This window comes from Ictidomys tridecemlineatus, chromosome 2 (assembly GCF_052094955.1).
Source record: "Ictidomys tridecemlineatus isolate mIctTri1 chromosome 2, mIctTri1.hap1, whole genome shotgun sequence".
Classification (NCBI taxonomy): Eukaryota; Metazoa; Chordata; class Mammalia; order Rodentia; family Sciuridae; genus Ictidomys; species Ictidomys tridecemlineatus.
Window position 1 is genome coordinate 176400956 of NC_135478.1, and position 27001 is coordinate 176427956.

General features: G+C 45.5%; 1 protein-coding gene across 1 annotated transcript in view; it reads left to right on the forward strand.

The window, feature by feature from the left end:
• The window catches only part of Cdhr3 (cadherin related family member 3), a 65172-nt gene extending 41156 nt beyond the window's left edge, over positions 1 to 24016 (forward strand). The window contains 12 exon segments of the mRNA XM_040290876.2: positions 4837 to 5008; positions 6407 to 6509; positions 7218 to 7316; positions 8804 to 9030; positions 11443 to 11614; positions 13717 to 13967; positions 16055 to 16236; positions 19131 to 19144; positions 20441 to 20472; positions 22152 to 22200; positions 23728 to 23943; positions 23946 to 24016. Of these exon segments, the coding sequence (XP_040146810.2) occupies positions 4837 to 5008; positions 6407 to 6509; positions 7218 to 7316; positions 8804 to 9030; positions 11443 to 11614; positions 13717 to 13967; positions 16055 to 16236; positions 19131 to 19144; positions 20441 to 20472; positions 22152 to 22200; positions 23728 to 23943; positions 23946 to 24016 (1588 nt within the window).
• Positions 24017 to 27001: the final 2985 nt, after the last annotated feature.

The window sequence follows — 27001 nt, forward strand, 5'->3', positions numbered from 1 at the left end:
CCCACCCATCTAGGCCCTCCTTCTTTCTTCTTTGTCCCCCTGCCCAGAGAGGTAGGTAGGGGTTTCAGGTAAGGAGTAAGAACTCTGGATACCAGTGCTTGCATCTTCTGGAGTCTCCCCTGTTTCCTCCCTTCAGTGTGTATCTATTCATTGCATATTCTGCCTTCCTGTGGTCTCAAATCCCCTGAGGTGGTAACTGTGTTCCAAATTAGCTGATGAAATCACATTTTGACTGCCCTAGACCATCCAGGCAAGCCCATACAGAGTCCTGCTCTTGATCTTCTCTTCAAATTAGCCCTGAAGGCCAACACTAACTCAGTAACTGGACTAATGATATTTATTACCAGAGCTAATTCTAAACAATGCTCAAGTCTCTCCTCTGAGCTTGTGAGGGAGGGTAATTCCCAGTCTGGCTATGAAAGCCAAGATGTGAGGAGACAATAAAAGGGCCCCTTCCTCTGGGCCCCAGGAGTGCAAGTCTGCCCTCCAGGAGTTCAGTCTGTGCATCCCACCGCTCAGGAGGACAGGTTAGGGCTGAGAAACCCTGAGCCTGCATTACCACCTCCTCCTGCGCTTAAGCCTTAGTCTCCATCCTAACCATGGCAAAGCCAAGCTCACAAGCAGAACAAAAAGGAAGGACAACGGAAGTGAAGCAGCCTCAGTCTCTGACCCTTGTCTCTGAATACTGTGATTTTTGAAGTTTCTGCGGGCAGGGAGAAGAGTGGGTAGGCAGGGCGCCAGCACCCAGCGGCAGCAACGGGGTGGTTGGAGGGTAGCTGTGCACCCAGGGCAGAGAGTGGCCTGGAGGCTGCGGGCGCCCCCTGCTGCTCACCGCGGGCCCTGTGGGCTCTTAGCCCTTAGCACCGAGGCCTCTGCGGCTTTCCCAGGCTGGTGATGAATGAGCCCAGGGCCCCACTAAGGCATCAAAGGCGCCGAGGCAGCCCCCACTTAGGTTGTAAATCGTCAGGCGCTTGGCTGAAAGCGCCTCGCAAGCTGTTTGTGAGCAAGAGGAGGAGAATGCGGGACCACAGAGAATGCGGCTGGGCTCAGTCACCTCTGCATTGGGAAGGACCTGGGATCAGACAGTAGGGAGCTAAGGCCACTCGCCTTTGAAGCAGGGATTGATGAATGAAAAGGAGTGGCTTTCCAAGTGATGCGTTTAGGGGAGAAATACCAAGAGTCAGGGAAGAATGAAAGAACATGCCAGGTTCGATCTCAAACAATGCCACAAACAATAATAATAACGATAATAGTAGATAAATAAAAATTCAAAACCCAAGACACTTGGAAGGTTTGAAAGGTCTGGTTTCTGAATTCTTTAGATGGTGAGATCTCCTGGCTTCTGCAGAGTTGTAATCACGGCTCAGATCTCCGAACGCCGTTGCTCTGTGGGCCTGGATATTCCCTGATGGAATTTAAAGTTTACAATGACTCTAAAACTAGGGGCATGAACTTTCTTGGACAAGTCCTGAAACTGCTTTGAACCGCTCTTTCTTCACCTGTAAAATGAGGACAGAGTTCAGACCTCTTGGAGATGAAGGCATTAGAACTGGTGTTTTAAAAGTGCTTAGAGTAATACAGCATGCAGTTACTATTTAATAAGTGGTGTGTTTTCTAAGTTGTGAATGGTACCATGGCATTGTGTGATCAATGCAGGAATGAGGATGCTCAGCTTCCACTCCTGCTGAAACACAGATAGGATTTTTGCCAGTGAGGCATAGGGGAGACTCAGGTACGACTGCTTTCTCTCCAGCAAACAAATCCAGTTATCTTCCACAGCCCAAAGCCATCCTTGCTCCATAGTTACTGAGCCCAGAGCCCATTTTAGCAGCTGTTAAGAGAGGTTGTGGAATGGAGAAGGGGCATAATTTGTTGCAGAGAGAGGGACAGAGGATAAAACTTAACACGTTAGTCTGGGTATGAAAACCAGATGCCAAGACAAGACTAAATGTGCAAGACTTTTATTGAGGGAAATGCCTGTGGGAGAAAACAGGCAGACAGCTGGATGAGGCTGAGGGAGTCTTTAGACCATGATGCAAATCTGACCTGAGTGAAGGAAAGAGGAAGGAACGTGGTTGGAAATGTTCTAGATTGTATGGTTAGTCTAAGGTATATTCACGAGGCCATCAGGAGTTCTGAAGCCAAAGTCAGCTGTCAAAGGACAGAATGAGCCTATCTTAGTATATCTGTCCCACTCAGTCATTGGTACATGGCTTCACTACAAAACCCAGGGACAGATTTCAAAGTACAGCCGCTGGGGCCTGTGGTCAGTTACAGTTCCATGGCTGAAGGTCTTCTAGGCACCTTCTCATGGCAGCCATAATATGTTTTTGTAAGAACTTTTGCAAAGGCAAAATATGATTGATACCCAAAGAACAAACACAACCAACCACAAATCTTCCCATGCCTCTCACCACCTTATGAAAATCACGTTTGCAATCTGATTTTATTATTCCTCCCATCGAGAGATGGACCTCTCTCCTTGAATCTGGGCTTGACCACATAAATTGCTTTGGCTACTAGAACATTCACAAACACAGCACAATGGAGGCTTGCAAAGTGCTTGTGCATTGGGCTTGCTCTCTCTTGCTGCTTTTGGAACCCTGGGATCTCCATGTGAAGAGCCTGGTAGCCTTCTGAAGGATGAGAGCAAGGAGACCAACCCCCTTCTCACCACCAGCAGTGTGAACAAGGCCATCCTAGACCTCCGGTCCCAGCTGAACTGCCAGTGACAACAGGAACCAGCCAAGCCCAACAAGAACTGTGGGATAACCCACAATATCATGAAAAAATAAAATAAAATAAATGCTTGTTGTTTTTAAGCTACCAGATTTTGGGCTGGTGTAGCAAAAGCTCACTGACATGATTTATATGCATTTCATAGATGGAGAAGCTGAAACTTAGAGACATGATTAAAACTCTCCATGGAATGAAGCCTGCAGAGTCTCAGAGTCTTCCATAGTAAGCTGGGCCTGGCCAGAGGCTCTGAGTTTGGAAATAGCTTTATTCATTTGTGTTATTTGTCTAGACCCTGGGTCAACTGAGATTAGGACCCCCAAATTCAACCCTCAATAAATCTCTCTTGAATGAGTGATACTAGGTCATTGGAAGCCTCTCTACTGCACTGGTACGGCTGGGATACTACTCAAGGCATTACCATCCTTCAATGCCAAATGCCAATGTCTCGGCTTGGCACAAGATCACGAGCCACCACACAGCTTTGTAAGTTCAAACAGCAATTCTTTATTCCCGATCTCACACCAGCCTCCACACACGATCAGGGGAAATCCCAATCTCCCGCACAATTCACGTCCTAAATACTTTCTCTCCAGTTCCTGAGCAGGAACTCAGGCAGCAGGCACGCCCTACTCCCAGCAGCAATAATCTTCAACCTCCAACTTCCCTAAAACTCCTATTGTCTTAAACCAGGAACGCCCTAAACCCAAGGACTGGGATACTTCCTCAAACCTGCAGGATACACCCTAATCCTGGATCCACCCTGGTCATTGAGCAGGGTCACCTTTCTCAAACACACATGCAAGGTCACAGCAAATTTCCAAGGCAAGTCCATTTAACATGGGGTACGCTGGCAAGGATTTCGATGCGTCATTCCTACTTGGCAATGGCCCTCAGCACTTCAAAGCATGGGAGATGATGTAGGATCAAGGGCTGCAAGGGCTGCAAGCGTACAGGGCTTTTCTCTAACCAGATTATAAACTCCTACAGTTTAAGGTTGGGGGTGAAATTTACATTTTTCTTCTTTTCTTCTTTATGACTGTGCTCTCATCTGCTGCTATCATTCATTCATTCAACAAATTTTTACTGAGTGCCCAAAACAGAGCAAATAAATCTTCCTCAAAGTGCTTATGGTCTAGGGGGGGAACGGACAATAAACAGGATAAATAAGTAAAATATGTAGTATGCTGGATTACATTAAGTGCTAAGATTTAGAAATAAAGAGGGGAACAGGAGGGAAAGCCTTGGGCAGGGGTCACTGATATTTTAGATAGGTGGTGTTTGATCAGAGGCTAAAGAAAGCCAAAGAGGGAGTGGCTCAGCTCTCTGTTACTATAACAAATGCCTGAGATAATCAACTTATAAAGAGAAAGATTTGTTTTGGCTCACAATGTTGCAGGTTTCAGTCCGTGATCTGTTGGCCCCATTACTTAGGTAAGGCAGCACATCATGGTGTAGTGTGCAGCGGAACAAAACCACTCACTTTATGGCTAGGAAACAAAAGACAGCGAGGAAGGGGCCAAGATCCCACAATCCCCTTCAAGGGTATGCCTCCAGTGATCTAAGGATCTCCAAGAAGGACCCACATCTTAAAGGGTCCCCCATGTCCCAACAGTGCCACCCTGGGGGGCCAAGCCTTTAATACACGGGCCTTTGGGAGACTGTCAATGACAGCAAGTGCAACGACTGGAGGCCATAGCATGGCAGAGTGTGCAAGGAATGGCAGGAGGTCAGATGGCAGGAGGAGCATGCACCAGGAGCTACAGGAAGTGAGTTCCGAGGGAGAACATGCAGCATGTCATGAGGGTCCTTCAGATCAAAGTTAGATGTCAAGTGAAATGAGGAGCCACTTAGGACGTAGGAGCAGAGGACTGACACATTCTGACAACATTTTAACTGGACGCCTCTGGTTGCTATGTTAAAAATAATCCGAAAGGAGGCAAGGACTGCAAAAGGGAGATCTGGGAGGAGCTTACTGCAATAACCAAGGACTTGCTTTGAACTGAAAATAAAGCCGGGGTGTGAGCCCAGGGCCTAGGTTAGCAGGAGCTCTCCACCACCATGTGTTGGGGGAAAATACTGACTCTGTGTTTTCACCAGCTTTATGGTGTCTGAAACAGCAGCCAACCGGACATCGCTTCTGGACCTGAACAAATTCTGCTTTGATGAGGACAGCGAAGCACCAAACAACAAATTCAACTTCACCACGCCATCTGGAGTGGGGAGCAGTCACAGATTTTTACAGGATCCAGCTGGCTCGGGGAAAATTGTGGTCAGTTTATGGTCATTGCATCATTAAGAGGGCATTGGGGAAGCTGGTCCAACATGCATAGTTCATTTGCTGCCCCATTGAGAGAAATTTCCAAGGTAACTCCCTCTCAGAGCCTCTGTAACAGACAAATTTAATAGCAAGCTTGCGTCCGGGTCACTCTTTATTTTACGCAGGTACTGGGAATCATTTGTTACACGCATGGCTGGGATAGGGCGCTGGGGACTGGGCTCTTCTGCCCTTAGCTCCCAGCGCACAGGCCTGCTCAGTGCGCCCTTACAGACACCTTAGTGGCCTGCACTCTGTGCTCACGCTGTTTTGTTTATTGGAGGGCTCATTCCTCATATGACGTGCAGGGAGAGAAAGCAGGGCCTGGGCCACGAATGTGTCTTAATGGGTTTCATATCGCATCATAGAACAGCCAGAGACCCAAAGGAGGATAAGACAAGGAGGGTGGGAAGGGCAGCGCAGGGGCAAAAGCAGAATCAGAGCATAGAGGTAGGTCTCAACAAGCTGCACGAGACCTTCACCTGCCCGAGGCTCCTGCCCGAAGCTCCTGCCGGAGGGTGTGGGTGGTGGTGGTGAAGGTGCCTGCCACAAGGGTGAAGCTGCAGGGCTTTGCCATCAGGGAACAGAGCAAGCATCTCACTGCCCCTCACCCCACCTCCTCCTCTACCTATCCGCCCAGCCCGTCTTCAGTCCCCAAGAAAGTCTCGCCAACTTTACTCATACTGTCATCTAAAAATAATTTCTATTATTTTTCTGTTTAGGAAATTATTACATGTTCACTGTAGAAAAGGTAGAGAGTACAGAAAAGCCTTGCCATTCAGTGAGAACCAGTTAATATTTTGATATATGTTTCTTGACTTTTCTATGAGAGTATTTTATGTAAATTATATACATATAGGTTTAAGTATATTAACTAATGGAACTACCTTTGCATAAAAGTTTTAATTCATGCTTTTCTTTAACTAATCTGAAGCCATGGAGGTTGGTAAATTCTTTTTTTTGGTGATACTGGAGATTGAATCCAGGGGTGTTTTACCACTGAGCTATATCCACAGCTCTTTCTATTTTAGACAGAGTCTCACTAAATTGCCTAGGGCCTTGCTAAAGTGTTGAGGCTGGCCTCAAACTTGGAATCCTCCTGCCTCAGTCTCTCAAATTGCTGGGATTACAGATACATGCCACCACGCCTGCCTGTTGGTAAATTCTTTTGAATAAGTTCTCTAGCAGTGCACAACGGTATGGTTTTCACTTTTAAAACCCCCTCAAATGCATGTGAAAAGTGCTTCCAAAAGGATTATGCTAATTTACATATCCTCCAGCAGCATAGGAAAATGTCTTTGTCAGTTTGATGAATAGATTGTTTATTTGTGTAATGTCTCTGTTTTAATCTAGTTGATTGGTAATCTAGATTGTGAAAATCCAAGTAATCTAGCAGCTGGCAATAAATACACCCTGATAATCCAGGTGCAGGACGTGGCCTTTCCTTACTATAAAAGCAAGTATCATTTTGATTTTTTTTCATGTGGTATCTTCCTTGAGCATCAGTGACTAAAAACTGTGCTAAGTAATTGAAGGAGTTGTGCTAGGTCTTCCAGCCTTCTGATTGGGCTCTGATGCAGGGGCCTCCTTTTTCTTGACTGAATTACAACACTTAAGGGTTTTGTAAGGCTCTCTCCGTCTTTAGTCTTGCTCCTTTCTAATGTATCTTCCTTTCTGTCAGTGATTTTTCAGGAAATGCTCATGCCATCATATAATTTCCTTGAGTGTGTTTCTCATTGTCAAGTTGAGGTTCAAACTTTGGCTTGGCATACGAGTACTTTCATCATCCCGCTGCTGCTTTTTAACTCACTAGAGGCATCTCCTCCCCACCCCGAAAGGCCCTGCCCCCTACTTTTTTCAACTAGACCAAACAGTTTACTGTTGCCCTGAGTGAATCATGTGGTTTTACACCTTGGTATTTTTGCACATGCCTAGAACATTCCCCCATCCCACCCTGTTCGTCTGTCTAACTTCGTCCTTGTAAGGTGCCATAGTGACCTGTACCTGTGCTTATCAGGAGGTGACTGCCCTAAACGTCTTCAAGGAAGGAACCATCAGACCTTATCCACCTGTATTCCTGAACCTGCCCAGAAGATGCTTTAAAAATGTTGAATAAACAAATAACAATTCTGACTTAAATTTGTTTCTATGTTTCATTTTTTAGATAACATCTACATTTTTATCTTTACAAGCCCAGAAGATGAGTTTCCCCTCATCTTTGATAGGCCATTCTATGTATTCAATGTGTCTGAAATAAGACCAGGTGAGTCAGAGGAGAGGTAGGCCAAAGGGCTCTGGTCCAAATGCACACTCTGCTTTCTGCAATGGGGAAGGCTTCTTCCAGAGGCCCCCAGGCATGTTTTTCACATTGAATCAGAGTTGATTAGTGTTTATCGCACCTCTTATGTTTTTTTAAATTGTCCTTGCTGCTGCTGCATCCTTCAGGTGAAACTGTGTATTGGAGCTGTGGATTAAACTTCATTTCCCTGAATCCCCTGGTTGCTTCCTTGGCGATTTGCCTGATTCTGCTCATCCTCCCTTTTTGTAACCTAAAATTTTCCTCTTGGTTTCCACTGTGATTTTTTTTTTTTTTTTGTCAATTCACTAAGAGAATTGAAACTTGAAAGTAGAACTTTCCCATTTCTCTATTTTCTTCACTTAAAAACAAAATAAAGACATTTTCTCTCTCTGCTCAGATTCACTGGACACTTTTTTCCTGCTGGCCCTTTATTACACTTTGATTTTCGTAGGCTTTTCCCAACAAGAAAGGACTCCTACTCCCAACTTCAGTTTGTCCTCATCTCCCTGGGTTTGAAGGTAATACTGTTTGCTAGCTCTCCTTTATAATCGAGTATATAAACTCTGGAGTGTAACAGACGTCCCCACAGCCTTTGATCTTGAGAACATGGACATTTCTTCCATATTAAAAACCAAACCAAACCCAGAGCACTCCCTCTAAAATGATCTCCTCTTCACTGTCTTCTTTCTTTATTATCGTCTCCATCTCTTGACATTAAGTCTTAAAACACTTAAAAAGAAGGTCCAAAGAAAATACTTTTAATTTCTTATACCTCACCCAGCGAAAAACTCATTCAGCAGGAATAGGCTTTTGATGAATTCACTGCCATTATTTTTGACCACCTGCTCTGGGTCACACACTAGGTTAAAGAATAAGAGAAGCTTTCTGCCCAGGAGGAGTGTAATTTTTAAGAAAGAACTTCTATAAAACAAGGAAGCTAGAACTCCAACTGCCACACCAATGATATTTGTGAAATAGGCAAAATGGAACTGTATTTTAAAATCTACACTCTGTAATCATCAGTTGCTAAATTCTTTTTTTTAAAAGTGCTTTTCATCTTGTTTATAAGAGCAATTCATGCTCATTATAGGAAAATCTGAAAAATAGGAAAGACTTTTAGACAGCACTGTTGACAAAAAGATATGCGGGGATGGATGTTCTTTGCCCTGTTGTTTATGATAACAAAATAATTGGTGCCCTCAGAGCCTCTTTAAAGGCATGAATTGTCTTTCACACTTCACAGGACTGTTTGGATCACAGAGCCAATAACCTAGTGGGTGCTCATTAGCATTATTTGAACTTAAGAGAATTGAAGATATAAAACGTGCAAGGTCTGAACCGCAAGGAGTCCTCCAAAAGTCTTTCTGCCCATAGCTGTGAAGATACATGTTCCTGGGCCATCCGCTTCCCCAACCCAGTCAGGACTAATCCCAGGTGCTTTACTCCTCCAGCTAGAACCCGAGTTGGACAGGTGCGAGCAACCGATGGAGACTTCCCCCAGAGCAGCATCGTCTATTCCATCTCCTCTGGAGGGGCCAGCCCCCAGTACCCAAACATATTCTGGATTAATCCCAAGACAGGAGAACTTCAGCTAATAACAAAAGCCGACTATGAGACAACCTCCATCTACATTCTCAGAATCCAGGCCACCAATGGCGAGGACACCAGCTCAGTCACTGTGAGTACATTCACTTATCCAACTGGTTGACCAGGATCTCTCTGCTGCAAAGAGGGATCTTCACAGGGCACATCTTGCAGAGGCGAGGAGAAATGAGTAGTAGTGCCCAGGACATAAAGATCCACATCTGTATCTGAGGACCAAGTTTGTGCGTGCCTGGGAGAAGCACTGAGATGGATATCTGGGTATCTGTTCAACCCACAAACCCACTTTGTGGGACAAGGTTCCTTCTAAGGCCCTTTAAATCTCACTTTGCCTTCCATGAGGGCTTGCAGTGAGAGGCACATTGCTGGAAGTTGGGTGTGGTCTTATCGTTACCTGTCTCCTTTCCAAGAGTGTTTTGCCATATACACCAAATGGGGTAGATCTTACAATGCTGCTGTATCAGTCAGCTTTATGTCACTATATGAAGTACCTGACGCAGGCTATTCTCACAATTCAGGAAGTTAAAGTCCATGATTAGGTGGACAAATGGATAAGTCCCATTTGTTTGGGCTCCTAGTGAAGGTGGGTGACACGTCATGGTGGGAGTGAGTGGGTATCTCAGAGAGTGCTCTCAATTTGAGCCAGGAAGCAGAGAGAGAAGATGGGCCAGGGCCCCACACTCCCCTTGGGAGCACACCTTCAATGACCTAAGGACCTCTCCCAAGGGCCCATCTCCCACAGGTTCCACCATTTTGGTCCTGGGGGACCAAGCCTTCAACACGTGGACCTTGAGGGGACACTCCTCCAAACCATAGCTGATGTCTACTGCTGCAATGCTTTCCATCCCTTGATGCTGAGAATCCTAGGAAATGCAGATTCTTGTGAGCAGGAGTGGGGCCTGAGATCCTGCATCTCTAGCAGGCTTCCCAGTGGTTCAGCTAGTCCATGGCCACATGAGTAGCAGCCCATCGGGGTCATAGGAGGGTCTAACAGGTCCACTGGGTCAGGGGTTAGGATTATCTGAGGACAACATCATGACCACAAAGACACAACTATTCCTTGTTCTTTCCCACTAGTAAAGTAAAAGAGCATGAAGGCAAATGGACTCTTAGCTAGCAGCAGATTCCTGTGTGATACAGACAATGACCGGCTCGGAGTCAGGAGAATGAGTTCATTTATCAACTTTGATCTTAATTTTCCAAGGGGGTCTGAACAAGGCTTATCTCTATGTCCTTATTTCGGTCCTTCTTAAGCGGAAAGTCCCCTGATAAATCCAATACCCAAATAGTTCAGTTCCTCTGATGACTTGTTTTGAATTAACGGGATGATGTTTTCAATGATGTGTGAGAGACTGGGCATTGCTAGCCGAGGAAAGCTAGAGATAATTGCAGTGTTTGTTAGGCTACGGGGTTTTTTTTTTTTTTTTTTTTTTTTTGAGAAAAATGAATGGACTTTACTGTGGAAGCTAACTAGAGTGAACATTTCAATTTATTCCCAGGCTCAGAAAGGGCTGAAATCCCCAAATTTCAAAAGTAGAATGAATATGACTCAAAATTCATAAGCTTTTTAAAAGGGTGATGAACTAAATGATCATATAAGTCCCTTTCAGCTGACATTCTATGATTCTTGCTGGCAGGCATCCCAGTCTATATATGCCAATTTGCCGGGCACAAAGGACTGTGATGAAAGAGAATAGACTGGCCCCGGCTTGTGGCAGGTCAGCTCCTGGGCTCAGTGTGGTGCTAATAGCCCCGGTTACAGATGAGATCCCAGCTCCACCAGGCCCACTCATTCTGGCCCAGCGCTCCTCAGTCACTGCTGCATGTCAGAATCTGCTGGAGAACATAAAAAACCGTGCCTGGCTCCACCCTCCTGGGATTCCAATTCATTTGATCTGAAACTGGCTCAAGAAAGCAGAGCCAGGGTTGAGAACCACCAGGGTTCTGTGTCCACCAAAGTTAGAGACTGAGCTTCCAATTCACAAGGGAAGGCAAACAAGGAAGTGCATGGGGTCCCTGCAAATCTATACCCACTTGGGAAAAGAACTCAGCATCAACCTCGGGGAACACATGCATGGAGGTGCCTGTGTGTATCATGAGGCTTGTGAATATCTGCATAGGCTACTTACACACACATGTGCATGTGGGTGCAAATGGCAAAGATGTTAACAGGTTGGGATTTAGGATAGAAGAGAACTGAATTCAGATCCCAGTTTTGCCTCTTACCAGCTGAATGGTATTAGATCAATTACCTCATCTCTCTAAGTCTTCTTTTCCTCATCCATAAATTGAAACAAAATGGGGAGGCAGCTTGGTGGTAGAGCACTTGCTTAGCATGCCTGAGGTCCTGAGTTCTAGTCCCCAGTACTATAAAACAAACCCCCCCCAAAAAAAGGAATTATCATGTATCCTCCTCTTGTGAGGTGAAGTGAGCTTAATCCATGGAAAGTACCTGGCATACAGTAAGCACCCCTTCTTGTTGCTCTAGGTCACTGTGAACATCATTGGAGAAAATGATGAAAAGCCAATGTGTACCCCCAACTCTTATTTCCTAGCCATCCCAGTGGATCTGAAAGTTGGCACAAACATTCAGAATTTCAAGCTGACATGTACTGACTTGGATTCCAGCCCCAGATCTTTTCGCTACTCCATTGGCCCAGGTACAGTATTTGGTGTGGACAGCCCTGGACCTGTCTCTGAGACAGGACTGTGGCGTGTTTCCACACACTGGCCCGGGCTCCGTGTGAGGTGGGGTTTGAATGAGGAAGGAGGAATGAGTTGTTTAGTGATCCCTGTGATTTCTGTGCTCCTCTTGGCTTCCCCATCTCACCTAATTCTCCCACACCCATACACTCAGCTGTGCACAGGTCTCAGGAAGGGTGAATCCCATTGATAGTGAATCCCATCCCTCAAATTTCCAAACTATGAGTCACATGCCCCTATTAGTGTAATTTTAAAAAAATTGAGTCTAACTCCTCAACCGCCCCTTTTCCTAAAAGCTTGTCACGGGAGGCAGGGCATCCTATGCTGCTCTCTGGATAACAATAGATTAAATAGATTAAATGCATTTTGAAACTGTGTCCTCAGCAATTCTCTTCTGCGCCATTCATTTTCTCTCTTTAAAAATATACCATTGTGGGGGAAAAAAAGAGCACCTCTCAATGGAAATTAGACCAAAATAGCTCATCTAATGAAGTGCTGGGGCCAGAGATTTAAACCCAAACAAGCAGAGCAATTGCACAGGAAAGAGTAAAAAAATCCATCTCGGCCCCCTGCTGAGCCCTGGCAGAGCAGGAACTTGAACAGTAGGAAGCCTCTGAGCTGGCTGTGTCACAAAACCCAGGGGCAGACACTGCCTTGAGACTGCAGTTGCTGAAGATGGAAATAATCCATACTGAGAACCCTAAGGCCTTTATGGAGCACTTTGCTGCTCAGGGAGTAGAAATTGCATCATCTCCTGCTCCATTTACTGGTTTTCAGTCGGTAATGAGTCTGGAGCCACTGGAGGAATGAGCAGGAGCCATGCCTGGGCTGGCAGCCGTCCTGCCCCAGGCTCCCTGAGCTGTGTGCTGTGAGCCCCAACAGAGCTGTGTGCATGTTTAGCAAGGAGGTGGGGTGAGTTTAGAAGGACCAGGGGCTGTGCTCCATACCAAACCAGGAGGCACCTTCCTTTGGGGAACTCCAGGGAAATCTGTAACCTGTATGACCAGTCAGGTTCCATGAAAGGCCTGGGGAGAACTTAGTCTGCTTCTCCTCTTTCTGTCCGCTCGTGGTAATGTTAGCAGACAGACGATGTGAATGGGAACACGAGTTAAGAGAATAATGTTATAAAATGGGCCCACTGGGCTGACCCCGCATGCTTTCTTTTCAAAGAAGCAATTTACCTATAGCCCTGCCTGGCCTGAGTGATCAGGATTTGTCACATTACTCAGCAAACTACCTGTTCACTGCAGGAGAAATGGAGGCCCAAAATAACATTGATAAGAGGAGCCCAAGTTACCCTGAAAGTGGAGACTTTTTTGACCAGATCCTGAAACTCTGGGAGATAAGGATAATTCCTCCTAACCATAAAATCCTCCTAACTATAGAATCCAATTAGCACCAGTCAGCATGGGCCAAGGTGACCTAGAGTTGCCAAGTGGGATGTCAGCCTGCTGTCCGTCAAAAGTCAAGGGGTGACCTGGGCGGGACTCTCTAGAAACTTCTCTGGGATCTCCAATAAAACAAGAGTGCAGGAGAGGCACATTGTCCCTCTTCTTTCTGAGAGGACCCACTCTCTTCCTTGACAGTGTCCCCTTTCCCTTTTCCTATCCCTTCAACAACCTATTCCTGTTACTCTGAGCAACATGTCTGAAATATTTCTGACTTGATCACAATAATCCGGGTTTGAAGTGGGGGACTTTGCACCTTCTCAGTTTCTCAGAAGTCCTCAGCTCTGTAACAGTCTGAGTGTGAGTTACATGCTAAATAAATCCTGGATTGTCAGCTAGTGGGGGCTGTACCATATTATTAAATCTCTTCTGCCTGATGGCACCTAGGACAGGTAGGCTGTGGTGCTTTTCTACTCTTCCTTGTTTGCAGCCACTCTGCTTATAAGTGAGTTTCTTTATACTGATGAAATCTCCCGTGCAGCCATGACCCAGCCCTGGTGCCTCAGTCACGCCGTCCACCCTCCAGTGTGGACATTAATGCAGTTTTCTTCTAAACCTCTATCTGCACTCTTCTTCCTTTTACCAACACCCTGTGATCACATCTCATTTAGGCAATATCAACAGTCACTTCACCTTCTCTCCCAATGCTGGCTCCAATGTCACACGTCTGCTGCTTGCATCCAGCTTTGACTACGAGGGTGGCCTTGATAAGATCTGGGACTACACACTACTTGTCTACATAACTGATGACAACTTGCTGTCTGGCAGAAGGAAAGCTGAGGCTCTTGTTGAAACAGGGACGGTGACACTGAGTATTAAAGTCCTTCCCCACCCCACCACCATCATCACCACCACCCCCAGGGTAAGCACTTAGGGGTATGGAATCCTGAACCATGTGCCCTTGTGGTTTATATCAATAGAGCCATTTGATCCAGGAGAAGAGTGGATGGGCTACAAAGAGTTGAGGTATTAGGCTGGATCAGAGTGGCCACCAGGTGGGTAAAGCCCTGGCTAAGACCTTGGACCCTTGGAACTTTTAACGTTACATCCATCCTGGTTTAAAAAAACAAAAACAAACAAACAAACAAAAACTACCTTCAGTAGATGAATGGATAAAGAAATTGTGGTACATATACACAATGGAATATTACTCAGCATTAAAAGAGAATAAATCATGGCATTTGCAGGATGGAGTTGGAGAATATTATGCTAAGTGAAGTTAGCCAATCCCAAAAAAACAAAGGCCAAGTGTTTTCTCTGATATATGGATGCTGATCCAAAATGGGTGTGGGGGGAACCATGGGAGAAATGAAGGAACTTTAATAGGGCAAAGGGGAGGGAGGAGAATGGAGGGGACAGGGGTAGAAAAGATGGTGGTGGAATGAGATGGACATCATTACCCTAAGTACATGTATGAAGACATGAATGGTGTGATACTACTTTGTGTATAACCAGAAAAATGAAAAATTATGCTCTATGTGTGTACTGTGAATTGAAATGCATTCTGCTGTCATATACAACAAATTAGAATAAATAAATAATTTTAAAGAAAGAAATGCAAATTTTCAGACCCACTCCAGATTATTGTTATGATTAACATTATCATTATTGTTATTGGTATTGGTATTATTTTGTGAAACTGGGGATTGAACCCAGGAGTGCTCTACCACTAAGCTACATTCCCTGCCATTTTTTCTTTTACTTTTTATTTTGAGAAAGGGTCTTGCTATATTGCCCACACTGGCCTTGAATTTGCAATCCTCCTGCCTCAGCTTCCTGAATAGTTGGAAATATGCCACCATGCCCAGTCCACTCCAAATTATTAGTTATACCTCACCCAACCATGATCTCCAAGGAAGGAGGCTGGAACCTGGAATCCCTAACCCCATCTCTAGACCCATTGGATCAGAAACTTGGTGGTGGGGGCCAGCAATCTATGCTTGTAAAGGGAATTCTGTTGTGCATGAAAGGTTGAGAGCTACTGACTTAGAAGGGGAGACAGATTACAATCAAGCACACCAATTAATAAAATAATTGTAGATTGTGGTAATTGTTAAGAAAAAAATAGCAGGTGCCCTAAAAGAGAAGAAAGAGAGAAACTTGGAATCTGACAAGATTATCTCCCCTGCCCCTCGGAGGAACTGGTCTCTCTTCTTTTGTCCCCTTCCTTCTTCTCCTAGTAAAAGTTGCACCCCTGGTCAGCGGCCCCATATTTGTAGCATACCAGAAGAAAGTGATTGGAACCTTAGAAAACCACCTACCACGGTGGCCAACTTGCACTTGGCAGAGTCTTCCTGGGAGCTGGGTACTGTTTCTCTCCTGTGCTCCAGTGGATATGACCCCCTCCATGAGTGGGGCCAGCAAGCTTAAGGACTCTTTGTGTAACTAGAAGGCTCCCTTGAGAAAGGCATTGCCACCTTTCTTGGGCTTACAGCATGACCTAGTTATGGCATCTCCATGGCTTGTTTGCTGTGTCTCCTGCTCTAGGAAGCAGATGCTGAACTCGAGGCTCCGCTGTGATAGCAGCCCACTCACCTGGCAGCGCCAGCTGTCTCCAGTGTACACTGAAAAGCCTACGAGGTGTTAGAAAAACAGCTTTCGTGGTTCATGCCTTCTCAGTGAGAGACAAGGGCTATATTAGTCCCTGGATTATGCTGTTATTGCAGAAAAACAGCCAATGGATCTTTTAGCTTTGGGGAAGGGGACAAGAGACAGAATGAAATTAGGCCTGGAGTTGCTTTTCATTTCTCCAATTTTTCTGGGTTTGGGTCTCATGCGTGCTTTCAAAGACTATAAATACGGCAATGGGTGGAAGCAGCAAGAACAGGGCAGACAGATGTCGGTGTAAGAGCAGGAACAGAGTGGAACGAACACACACACACAGGGAGAGTGCTTAATGTCAAAGACGCAACCACCCTCTGCTCACACTCGGGCTCTCTCTTGTTCAAGCCCAGGATCACTTACCAGGTCTTCAGGGAAAACGTGTATTCTCCATCTGCGTGGTATGTGCCTTTCGTCGTCACCACAGGCTCCGTGTTGCTTCTGGGTCTCTTGGTGTCTCTGATCATCCTGTTGGCCAAAGCCATCCACAGATGCTGTCCCTGCAAGACGGGGAAGACCAAGAAACCTCTGTAAGTTGCTGTGGGCTGGGATTTCCTCAGGATTTTTCAACAGGACAGGATTCCTGGAGTGACAGAGGGAAAAGGAGAAAGGGAGGAGGAATCCCAGCTCCCCTTGGGCCTGGTGTGCCCTCTTTGTCATAGGTGGGACCAGGAAACCATTCCCTGGACTTTCTCTGAAAACCTGCTCTGTCCCTGATGGGATTTCAGTGAAATTGGGCTGTCAGCCTTTTGGTGACCTTGTTCTGCATAAAAGCCTCAGAAAAGCCCTGTTGTGAGTAGTGACAAAATACGGCTGTGCTCTTATTTGTAGAACATTAATAGGAGGTGGTGGAATTAAAGGAAACATAAGAGCGGATAAGGGAATTAAACTTTTGGCTCTCATGATGCAGTTGGGCTTGTGTATAATAAATCATTATCGTTCTTTGCCTGGATCTCAGGGACTGTACACACAGGCCAGTTTTTCTCCTCGCTGTTCTCTCCTGTGGACACATAGGCCTCTTATTGTGACAACCTGTGGAGTGTCCTTTCCTGGTTAAAGTGAGGTAGTAGTGTGAGCAGAACATTGAATTGTCACAGACTTCTCTCAGAGCCACTTTTCTTGTGTCTCAGTAACTCTTACTGTTTTGAGTATGGTGAGTCTGAGTGATAACCAATTAAATAAGCAAATTCAAAAAAGCACTTCGCACTGTTCCCTGGTATGTAACAAATGGTTAAAACATCATAGCCATTATTTTAAAAATTTTATTGCATTATTTTTCACAGCTAAGACCCAGTGAGTTTAGGATTCTAGATTTCAAGTTTGGCTTTGCACCCACGTATCTTAGAATATTGAAACCACTGAGTCTCAGGATTCTCAGTTGCAAAAAAGGAGAGGTAATAAGATTGATCTGCCTTTTAAAGGTATTTTTAAAAAAATATTTTTAGTTGTAGATGGACACAATATCTTTATTTATTTATTTATTTATTTGAGTGCTGGGGATCAAACCCAGTGCCTCACACATGCTAGGCAAGCACTCTACCACTGAGTCACAACCCCAGCCCTCTTAAATATTTTTTTTTAAAGAGAGAGAGAGAGAGAGAGAGAGAGAGAGAGAGAGAGAGAGAGAGAGAGAGAGAGAGAGAGAATTTTAATATTTATTGTTTAGTTTTCGGCAAACACAACATCTTTATTTGTATGTGGTGCTGAGGATCCAACCTGGGCCGCACACAAGCCAGGAGAGCGTGCTACCGCTTGAGCCACATCCCCAGCCCTTAAAGATATTTTTAAGGTTAACTAGTAACTTTCAAATAATTTAAAACCTATGGATGAAAGATTATATACAAGTAAAAGGCATTAGCATATAGATGTGCATTGCATTTTGCCATATTTATTTGGGAAGTTGCTATTGGCAACCTTGACTTCAAGGTAAGAAATCCTTGAGTATTTGCTGAAATTGAAAAAGACATTTTTGTTTGGACTGTACTCACAAGTTGACTTAAAAAATTATCCTAAGGCTGGTGCAGTGGAACATGTTTGTAATCCCAGAAGCTGAGAGAGAAGGATCACATGTTTGAGGCCAACCTTAGCAACTTAGTGAAAACCTGTCTCAAAAGAAAAAAATAAAAAGGGCTGGGGATGTAGCTTAGTGGTAAAGCTCTCCTGGTCAAATCCCCAGTACCAAAAAGAAAAAAAAAATTATTCTAAAAGAGGGACACTTAAGCTTGTAAGGATGGTGTTATCCTGTGGTGGGATTTGAGTAGAAGTTCTTGAATGAAGTAATCCAATAGACAGTGCAACTCACACAGAATAGATGGCTAAATGTTAAATATGCACCTTGAACCTGGTAGTTTTAACTTACAATCTTAAATACCGTTTCCAGCATTGTTTACTTAAAAAAGAAAACTAGCTAGAAATTTATACCCAAACCTGACATCTTTAGAAGTAAATTGTACCATGTGACCACCAGCATTTGTCAAACAGCAAAGAATCAAATTAGAATCACAGAAGTATAGATCCGAGTGTATTAGTAGGGGTTCTGCACAGTCCAAGAGGCTGAAGCATCAGAACAAGAGGGATCAGTGATGCTACCCCAGTAGACCAAAAGGGTTCTGGAAACTCCCTGGAGAATCACTGGCAGAGTGTGCTTTGGAAGAGTGAAGAAGTGAGAGTCTGATATCCTCAGGTGATAGCAGAAGCCATCAAGAACCCATTCAAGAAGAATTGAGCCTGCATCTGCCCTTGCTTCCTTGTTCTTCCAACTTTTATTCTATCCAAGCCACCATGCTCCTATTGGATGGAGTTGCTCATGCTTAGGGAGGGTCTCCACTTCAATTTGCTATCCCAGATGGCAATCATTCCTAGACACACACTCATTGACACACCCAGAAGCCTCTTAATCATCAGCATATTTTAATCCCATCAGGTTGACAATTCAAATTAACCATCATACCATTAAGATTATCAGGAGAGGGGTCTTAGAGTCCAGATCTAGCTCTTTCTTCATGTTACAGGAAATTTAACTGCCAGCCCTCAAACTGCCATCTGTGAGCCAACACCCCTGCTCAGCTAGTTCTGTGGGAGAAAAGGGAGAGAGAATTGCCTGGCCACCTGACCTGGTGATCACGCCCTTGCCAGGTGTCCTCAGCGGAGTCGTCATATTTCCTGAATTCTATAAGGCAATAGTAGTCAAAATTTTCAAACTACCCAAACCTCCCAAGGCCAAAGCCATTGGTGACAACGCCACTTTGTTTGGATCAGGGGCAGTCGCCAGGTCTTCTTTTTGGCCCCCATCCCTGATTCCTTTTGCAAATCAGCCCCTGAACCCCAAGCAACTCAGTTGCCCAAAGGACCCTATGTGATCTTGTGTTCACCCGTGTGGACCACTTTCAGGTTAATTAATACCCATTCTTTTTCTTCCCCATAGGGCAAAGAAAGGAGGTATGTACAGTGCTTATTCCCTTTGGTTTTTTTTTTTTTTTTTTTTTTTTGCTTGCATGCTCTGTTGTACTACATAAAAAAGGACCCATCAGAGCCAGTTGGCACAATTGTATGTTGGTGAGTTTTTAGCAGCTTCATCGTTGGTAGAATGAAGCACAGGCCAGATGTTGCTGGAGCACAGGAAGGGCTGGGTGCATGGTGCCTTTGGCCTACTGGGATAACTCCTGTGGGCCCTGCCTGCTCCCACCCAGGGTCATCTCCAATCAGTTTACCTTCTGCACCTGGGCTTGTTCCCCACTGAGTGGGACAGGAATAAAGAATCCTCCATGTGTTAAACACAGTATCTACTCAGTACAGCACATGGAGGGGCATGATCCCTCCTGAGGATAGCTAATGCTCTGTCTTGGACACCTGCCTCTTTTGAAAGAACAAGTGAGATTTTATTCTCAGGCTGCAATGGATCTGATCATTTGCACAAATTACTTAGGCCAGACTAGTTAGAAAGAGGGACCCAGGGCAGCCAGATTAGCCGGGAGCTGAACAATTTCAGGAAAGTTTGTAAATTGAGCCAGGTCTGTTTGAAAGCTCTAGGCTTGAGGAAGTGTCTCGTCCTGCCCCTGGCCAACAAGTTGTTGCCTGAAGGTGACCCCAGGCTAGTGGGAGAGACAAGATATAAAATTGAAAAGTGTGTTAAAAAAATGTTTGCCTTAGTCACTCCATCCATAGCATGTGTCTGACGTACATAAAGCACGTACATCAGGGTTCAAAATTTGATCGTAATGATTATTGATCATATTAAATGAGATGACCTGTGAAATTTCACAAACTGTTTCCAATCCCAGTTATTTTTGAAGAAGGGCATAGATGAAATGAAAAGAAAAAAAATCCACACACATGAGCGAGTGTATCAACTCAATCTTTCTTTCTGATCTCTAAGTCTATTTGAAAGCTAATTTTGAATGAGCACCGTGAGGTGGCTGATGGGGTACACTGGGATTTTTGCTTCAGGCCCTGATCCAGTGGACAAAACCCATGTAAATCCCTATTCCCCAAAACAATAAGTTGGAAAAATAGTTTAAAAATTTAAGTGTGTGTTTGTGTGTGTGTATTGAAAATACGTGCATATTTTTCTGAGAAGATGGAAAGCTATCAGTGTCTACAGTCAGAAAAATTCTTTGCCTTATCTGTAAGACTGGTTTCAAAGCCTGTTTAGGGTATATCTCATTGTGGGGGTAGAATTTTAAGGAAAATTTAACACCCAAGAAACTTAACTGCTGCCTGTTCTCTTCCCTGCAGACATGAAGAAGGCAAACAGAGAGGTTGTGGTGGTGAGTGTGGTCAGCCACAGGCACCTGACTTGGGTGCTGGCTTGTGGCCCTGTGGGGGTGTTTGTCATTCAGGGAGGTGTGGTATTTGGCCACTGGAACAGCTTGCTGTGTGACAGAATTCCTATCAGAATTCCTTCCCTCCACTGAGCACGTCTGCTGATGCGTTTACAGAAGCACTGACTTTCATAAATACCGAGTCGTGGTGTTTACCGTCTCCACCAGCTCTCCAGCAGAGTGTGTTGGAGGAGTGGAGGTTAAAGACCCCAACTGGCACTTCAGTTTCCAGTTGAATTTAATTTTTCTTTGCTGTTTCCACAACCTTGCAGAAAAGTGATAGAGAAAGAGCACTGCTATCTATGGTCCAGGCCTGTCACTTAGCCACATGGCTTTAGGGACCCCTTAGCTATTTGGAGCTTTAGATTCCTCAGTAGTGAAATGGGAGCAAGGTCACCTGCCCTGAGATAACAGGTGGGGAAATATGGTGAAAATTGTTGGGTGTCACACAAATGCGGAGTTTATAGGGTAGCTGGAGAGTTACCCTGCCACCTCACCCTGTCTCTCATCGAGACGGCTGTCTTCACTGGGAAGTGATGGAACTCGAAGGTGATTCTCCCTTCTCTTCCCCCATGATGAGACTTCATTATGAGCCAAAACTCTGTATTTGTTGAATGAGCACTGTGAGGTGGCTGATGAGGTACACTGGGATTTTTGCTTCAGGCCCATTATCTTAGAGCTTGGACCTCCTTGTTGGTCTACAAATGGGGAGAAGAAGCAGACTTCGGTCTTTGTGGTCTTATTGCCTAAGGCAAGTACCCTTGGGTATGCCTCTCAGCGATGGTCTTAGAACTAGGTAATGCTAAATTAATCTATTAAATAAATAGGTCCTCGTGACTATAAAAAGTGGGGCTGCTTACCTGATCCAGTGGACGAAACCCATGTAAATCCCTATTCCCTCTCTTCAGAGTTGGGGAGCTGTGGGGAAAGAGAGGTGATTATGTACAAATGTGATGAAAATACAAAGACCAGAGGTCCTCTAAGCTCTAAATGCCGTCCTCATTAGCATACTAAAGACCCTGTGTATGGCATCATGTGAAGGAAGGGGGTGCCATGGGGTCAGGGACAGGTGCATTTTGGACACAAGTCAGGTCCTTGAGGATGGCACAGATCATTGGCCTATTTGGGGGGGAGGCAGCAGGAAAAGGCAGGAGTGCCAGGCTGGTGTGCCAGGGCCAGAGATGGGAGCTCCTGGGGGCTCCTCTGTGCCTGCTTTGCAAGTCTGCCTTATAATGATCTCACCAAGGTGACACGCTGTGTGGTGTTTCTACTCCTCCTTTGATGCAACTCAGGTGTCACTTACTCAGGATGCTCTTTTAACCACCAAGTCTGGATTAAATATCCCCCTCACTCCCACCTGTGTCCCATAGCATCCCACATAGCTCCTCCCATGGTCTTTTGACTGCACAGGAGCCCCCGTTCATCAGTTACAAGTGGGCAGCAACCACACATGACTTGTTCACCCCAGTGTCCCTAACACCTAGCACAGTGCCTATCACATAGATAAATGTCAAGAAGAAGCTTTGGGTAAGGAACCCGGCTGCGGGGCTGTGAGGATGAGTGGCCTTGCCTGGGGCAGGGGAAGCCTAGGGTTGTGCTTGAAGCTGTCTCTTTCTGCTCTGTAGGAAACTGTCCAGATGAACACGGTCTTTGATGGAGAAGCTGTCGACCCAGGTAATGGACTGGCAAGGTCACCCATAAGAATGCTTTCCGTATCCCAGGCTGGTCTATGACCTTGTCCTGTTTCCTGCTCTTCACTCAGTGAATCCATCCAATCACGTTGCCTGTAGTGCAGCGCTGACACTTCCAGGCTGAAATACAACAGGAGATCCACTCTGCGCACAGCGGGCGTGCAGGCTGGCAGCGCCCTCCCCTGTGGGTTTCCACTGAAGGGCTCCCGCTCAAGGACACGCCTTTCTTGCCTCCCTGCCGAACTCACAGTTTAGGGAAATGGTGAATTCAAGAACCCACTATTCTCTCTTTTCTTTCCCCCCTGCTCATTGGAACTCTCTCCCCTCCCCTCATCCTTCCTGAAAGCTTCTCGTACCATCCTATTAGCAGTGGAAGAAATGGCAAGTTTGGCTTCTTCTTTTCCCCTCGATCAGGGCCAAGAATTTCTTCTTGGTTGGCAAGATGAACATAAGGTAAAGCTGGCCTGCAGACTCTTGTCACCCCCACGAAATCAGCTCCCAATTTAGCTCCTTTACACACATCCCTCCACTTACAAAGGCTCAATTATAGACGTGAATAAAGGGAAGGAAACCGAATCCAGGAAGCAAGTGTGCTGGCTCCCTGCCACCCTCACATGCAGACCGCTGTGGTCCTCCTCGCAAGGAGGATGGCTCCTCTCCAGTGAGAAGCTGCTGCTGTTGGAATTAAATTTCCCTCTATTATTAGGCACTTGTTACCATAATGTGCCCACATTAACATAAGTGCTGGTGGGATTCTGAGCAGAGAGGCCACTCGTGCTCTACAGAAATGGCAGGAGCCGGGGCTTGACTTAAACCCTATTTCCAGTGCAAAAGCTGGAGGCCTTTTGCAGTTTTTTTTGGTTTTTTTTTTTGTTTTTTTTTTTTTTTTTTGTTGTTGTTGCAAAGACTTTAAAAGAAGGAGAAGAAATCTGCCAATTGATTTAATGTGAACAAACACATCAGTTAGTGTCTGTGGGCTCTGACACAATCAAAATGGCTCCCTTGCCTCGTCTCCAATGGGGCCACCTATGTGTGTCTGAGTCCTCGAATCTCTACTCACCGAACATAAACAAAAAAATCAAAGTCTTGCCCTCCTTACTTGGTGAGTTCCTTTTTATAGCAGGCATCCAGGGGTCTTTTCAAACAAACCAAATAAATCAGAACATAATGGGTAACCCCATTAGAAACCGAACCTCATTTACCTGATGCCCGCAGGAGTTCAAGACTTCCTTGAAATTGCACTTGACGTGGCTTTGAGGCTCTTCTGAACCTTTCTATCCGCGAGGTGTGGCACATGCTCCCCGTGTGGTTTGAGTTGCGTGGCTTTGGGGCAGGGGCAGGCTGGTGCAGACGGTCTGTGCTGCTCACCAACCTGCTTCTCTGTCTGTGCTTCACGTGGTGCTTGCATGTCTCATTGTTTCTTGGCCATCAGAACGATGTGGGGGAGAGGTGGGGCAAGACAGAAGTATTTGAATTCCTTGGTTTATATGATTGTATTTCTCTCCTCTAGTGACTGGGGAGATCTATCAATTCAACTCAAAAACTGGAGCCAGGAAGTGGAAAGATCCATTAAAACAAATGCCAACATGGACAGAGCCCAGCCTTCAGGGAGCTGCAGCTGCAGCAGGGTGGGAGCCTGCAAGGAGCATAAGCAAGGAAGGAGACTGGCCGAGGGGCAAAGCCCCCACCAAGGACAGCGGCCCGAGTTCCAGAAGCAAAGACGTCAAGCTGGACACCCGAAGAACAGAAGCCCAGCCCTCACCAGAAGGACATTCTTCAAATCGCAAGCAGGAAAGTAAACGGTGGGTAGTTCCCAGGACCACCTAGCAGGAGGGGGGGCCCTGACCCTCAGGGGGGCTGCCTCACCCTAATTTCTACAGGGGCAGGGGTGGGCAAGGCTCAGGTGTGGAAATATGGGCCTGGCCCAGATATGGACATATGGGGCTTAGGGATTCAGACATCTAGGGTCCCAAATGGGAAGGTTGACAAAAGATAGGGTTTGCTCACATAATTGCCTTTTGTTGAAGTGGCACAGGAAAATTTCTTTCAGGGCTCCGAACTACATGTGCTTCTGATCAGCTGAGACTGCTCACTTAAAAAAAAAAAATGTTTTGTTTTTTTTTTTTTTTAGTTGTAGATGGACACAATATTTTTTTTTGTTTATTTATTTTTATGTGGTGTTGAGGATTGAACCTAGTGCCTCACTTGTGCTAGGCAAGCGCTCTAATACTGAGCCACAATCCCAGCCTGAGTGTTTGAATTCAGAACTGGCGGTGTTTCTTCTTTGCATTGACCAATAGAAAGTTCTATTCAGTTCACCCCAGCAACTGCAGAGGACTTCCTGACACAAATATCGAGGACTACCCCCACATCTGGTTTCACCTAATATTCCCATCTTCATCTATAGATGTAGTTCAACACTATACGCTTTTGTAAGTCACCTCAATTTTTTAAATTCAAAAACAGAGCAAAGAAAAAAAAAGGTGAGTAAATAATGAGTTGTTCACTTGGGAAGAAAAAAACACAATAGATGCTTCCTGTTTTTTTATTGAGATGTCATATTTGACAAAGATCTAAGGGGTTCAACTTGATCCTATGTAGACTTATCCTAGAGAGACAACTACCATTCTGATCTTTATTATCATAGATTCGTTTTGCCATTTTAAAATTTCATATCAACAGGGTCTCACAGGATGTACACTTTCCTTTCTGATGTCTGTGGGCTCAGCCTCACGTCTGTGGGGTGAGCCCAAGGCACTGTGTAGCAGTCATACAGCTTTCTCCATCATTGTGTCTGGTGCCTTTGGATGCTTACGCCACTCTTTATTTACCTATTCTATGCTTGAGTGGGTGCTTCAGCATCCAATAGCTTTTTTTTTTCCTTTTTTTCTTAGCTATTGTGAATTAGCACTATGAACTTTATAGTACACGTATTTTGGTGAACACAAATGCTCATTGCTTCTGAACATATACATATACCTGGGAGCAGGATTGCTGTAGCAATTGCTGAATACTACTAAAGAGTTCCAAGTTGGTGTATCCTGTTTACACTCCAGCAGCAAGGATTGAGACTTCCAATTGCTCTGCATCCTTGTCAACACTTGGGATTGACAGGTGTTTTAATTTTAGCCATTCTGGTTAAAATGACTCTTGATCCAGGCACAGTGGTGCGTGCCTATAATTCAGCAACTTGGGAGACTGAGGCAGGAGGATCACAGGTACAAAGTCAGCATCAGCAACCGAGCAATGCCCTAAGCAATTTAGCAAGACCCTATCTCAAAATAAAAAACAAAAAGGGCCTCAAAATGAAATCACTCTTTTCAAAGCTGAACACCAACCTTATAATCACCTGCCCTGCTTCTTCCCATTTTCTGTGACTGAAGGGCACCATGGCACTCTGAGTGGGGCCACACCACAGGCTGTTGGTCTGAGCTCTGAGCTGAGAGTCAATGCATTGTGATGGAACAGAAAATGAAACTCTCCAGCACAGACCTAAGCAGAGACCTGGCAAGCCTCACTTTCCCTCTCTGTCCTGCTCCCCAGCTGCTGGAGCCCAAGTCCAACAACTATAAGACCCAGTGAGAGTCCATCAGAGCAGCACCCCCTTCCGGCTGGGGCATGAGATGAGAACTCACAGGCCCACAGTGGCCTGAGGGAGGCACAGGACAGCCAGCAAGTGAAGACCTTGGAGAGCGCTGCTGCTTGTTGACAGTGTGCCTGGGCCACAGCATGACTTAAGAAAGAGACACATTTGTCAAATGCTCTGCTCTGGCCTAGACCAGGCATGGTTTGTTAATAAGGGTGGGCTGTCAGGGAAGTCCCTTGAATGGGGTTTAAATTTTGCAAAAGAAGGTTGAGCCGTTCATTCGTGGAGGTTAAAGTGGGTGAAGTGGCTGATTACCCATTTGAGACCTTGCAAGTCGGTGAGACCCCTACCTCAGAAGCACTCAGCTTCCATTCAAGTAAAATGAGGCTCGGAGAAGGCTGAAGGGGCCTTGATAACTGTTTACAAGCCCATTAAGGAAGATGAGAAGGAGGGCGGAGGGGACAGCTGTCCTTCCTTCTCCAGCAGTGACAGCACCAGAGGGAATTGTGCTGAACACTCGAAAGGAGAGATTGAAGTCAGGCTCTGGGAGGGACTTCCTGAAGACTAGCATGAAGAGCTCAGCATTTTTCCTAGTGACCAGCCGGAAGAGCTGCTTGTCTTCCAGGCCCCAAGCTGAGCCCAGAGGATCCAGAAAAAAGTAAGAGTGGCCCCAGGAGGCTTGGAGGAGAGAGAATCCTCCTCCCCTTTTTCTTGCACATATTTGGCTAACTGTCAGAAAGGAAATCCAGAAGTCTGAAGTCCAGGGCGGAGACCATTGGTTTCTAACGTTTACCAGGTTTGACCAAAAAAAAAAAAAGTTACCTGAATGAAATGAAGGCAGCAATCGGTGTTTGCTTCCATTTCTCTCTCAAGGCCTTCAACGCACACGAATCAACTGTAGCCTGTGTTTACTTTTCCCATCCTGATTCATTTTAAATTTCGGTGGAGATCTTCAGGGAGCAGAGTACTAGGGATTCATTATTGTTGAGGGGCTGAACACTGGCTGAGGTGGGAGATGTTTCGTGCCCTGTAGAAAGCGGAGTCCGCGCCTCAGCAGGCCTGCGTCGAAAACACATGGGATTCACAAACAAGAGATGGCGCTTCTGCTCCTCAGAGTCCTCTTTCATGTCGGTGGCTCGATTGTTTGCCTTTTTATTTAATGTGTGTATCGATGGCTGAGAAAATTAAATGACAAAAT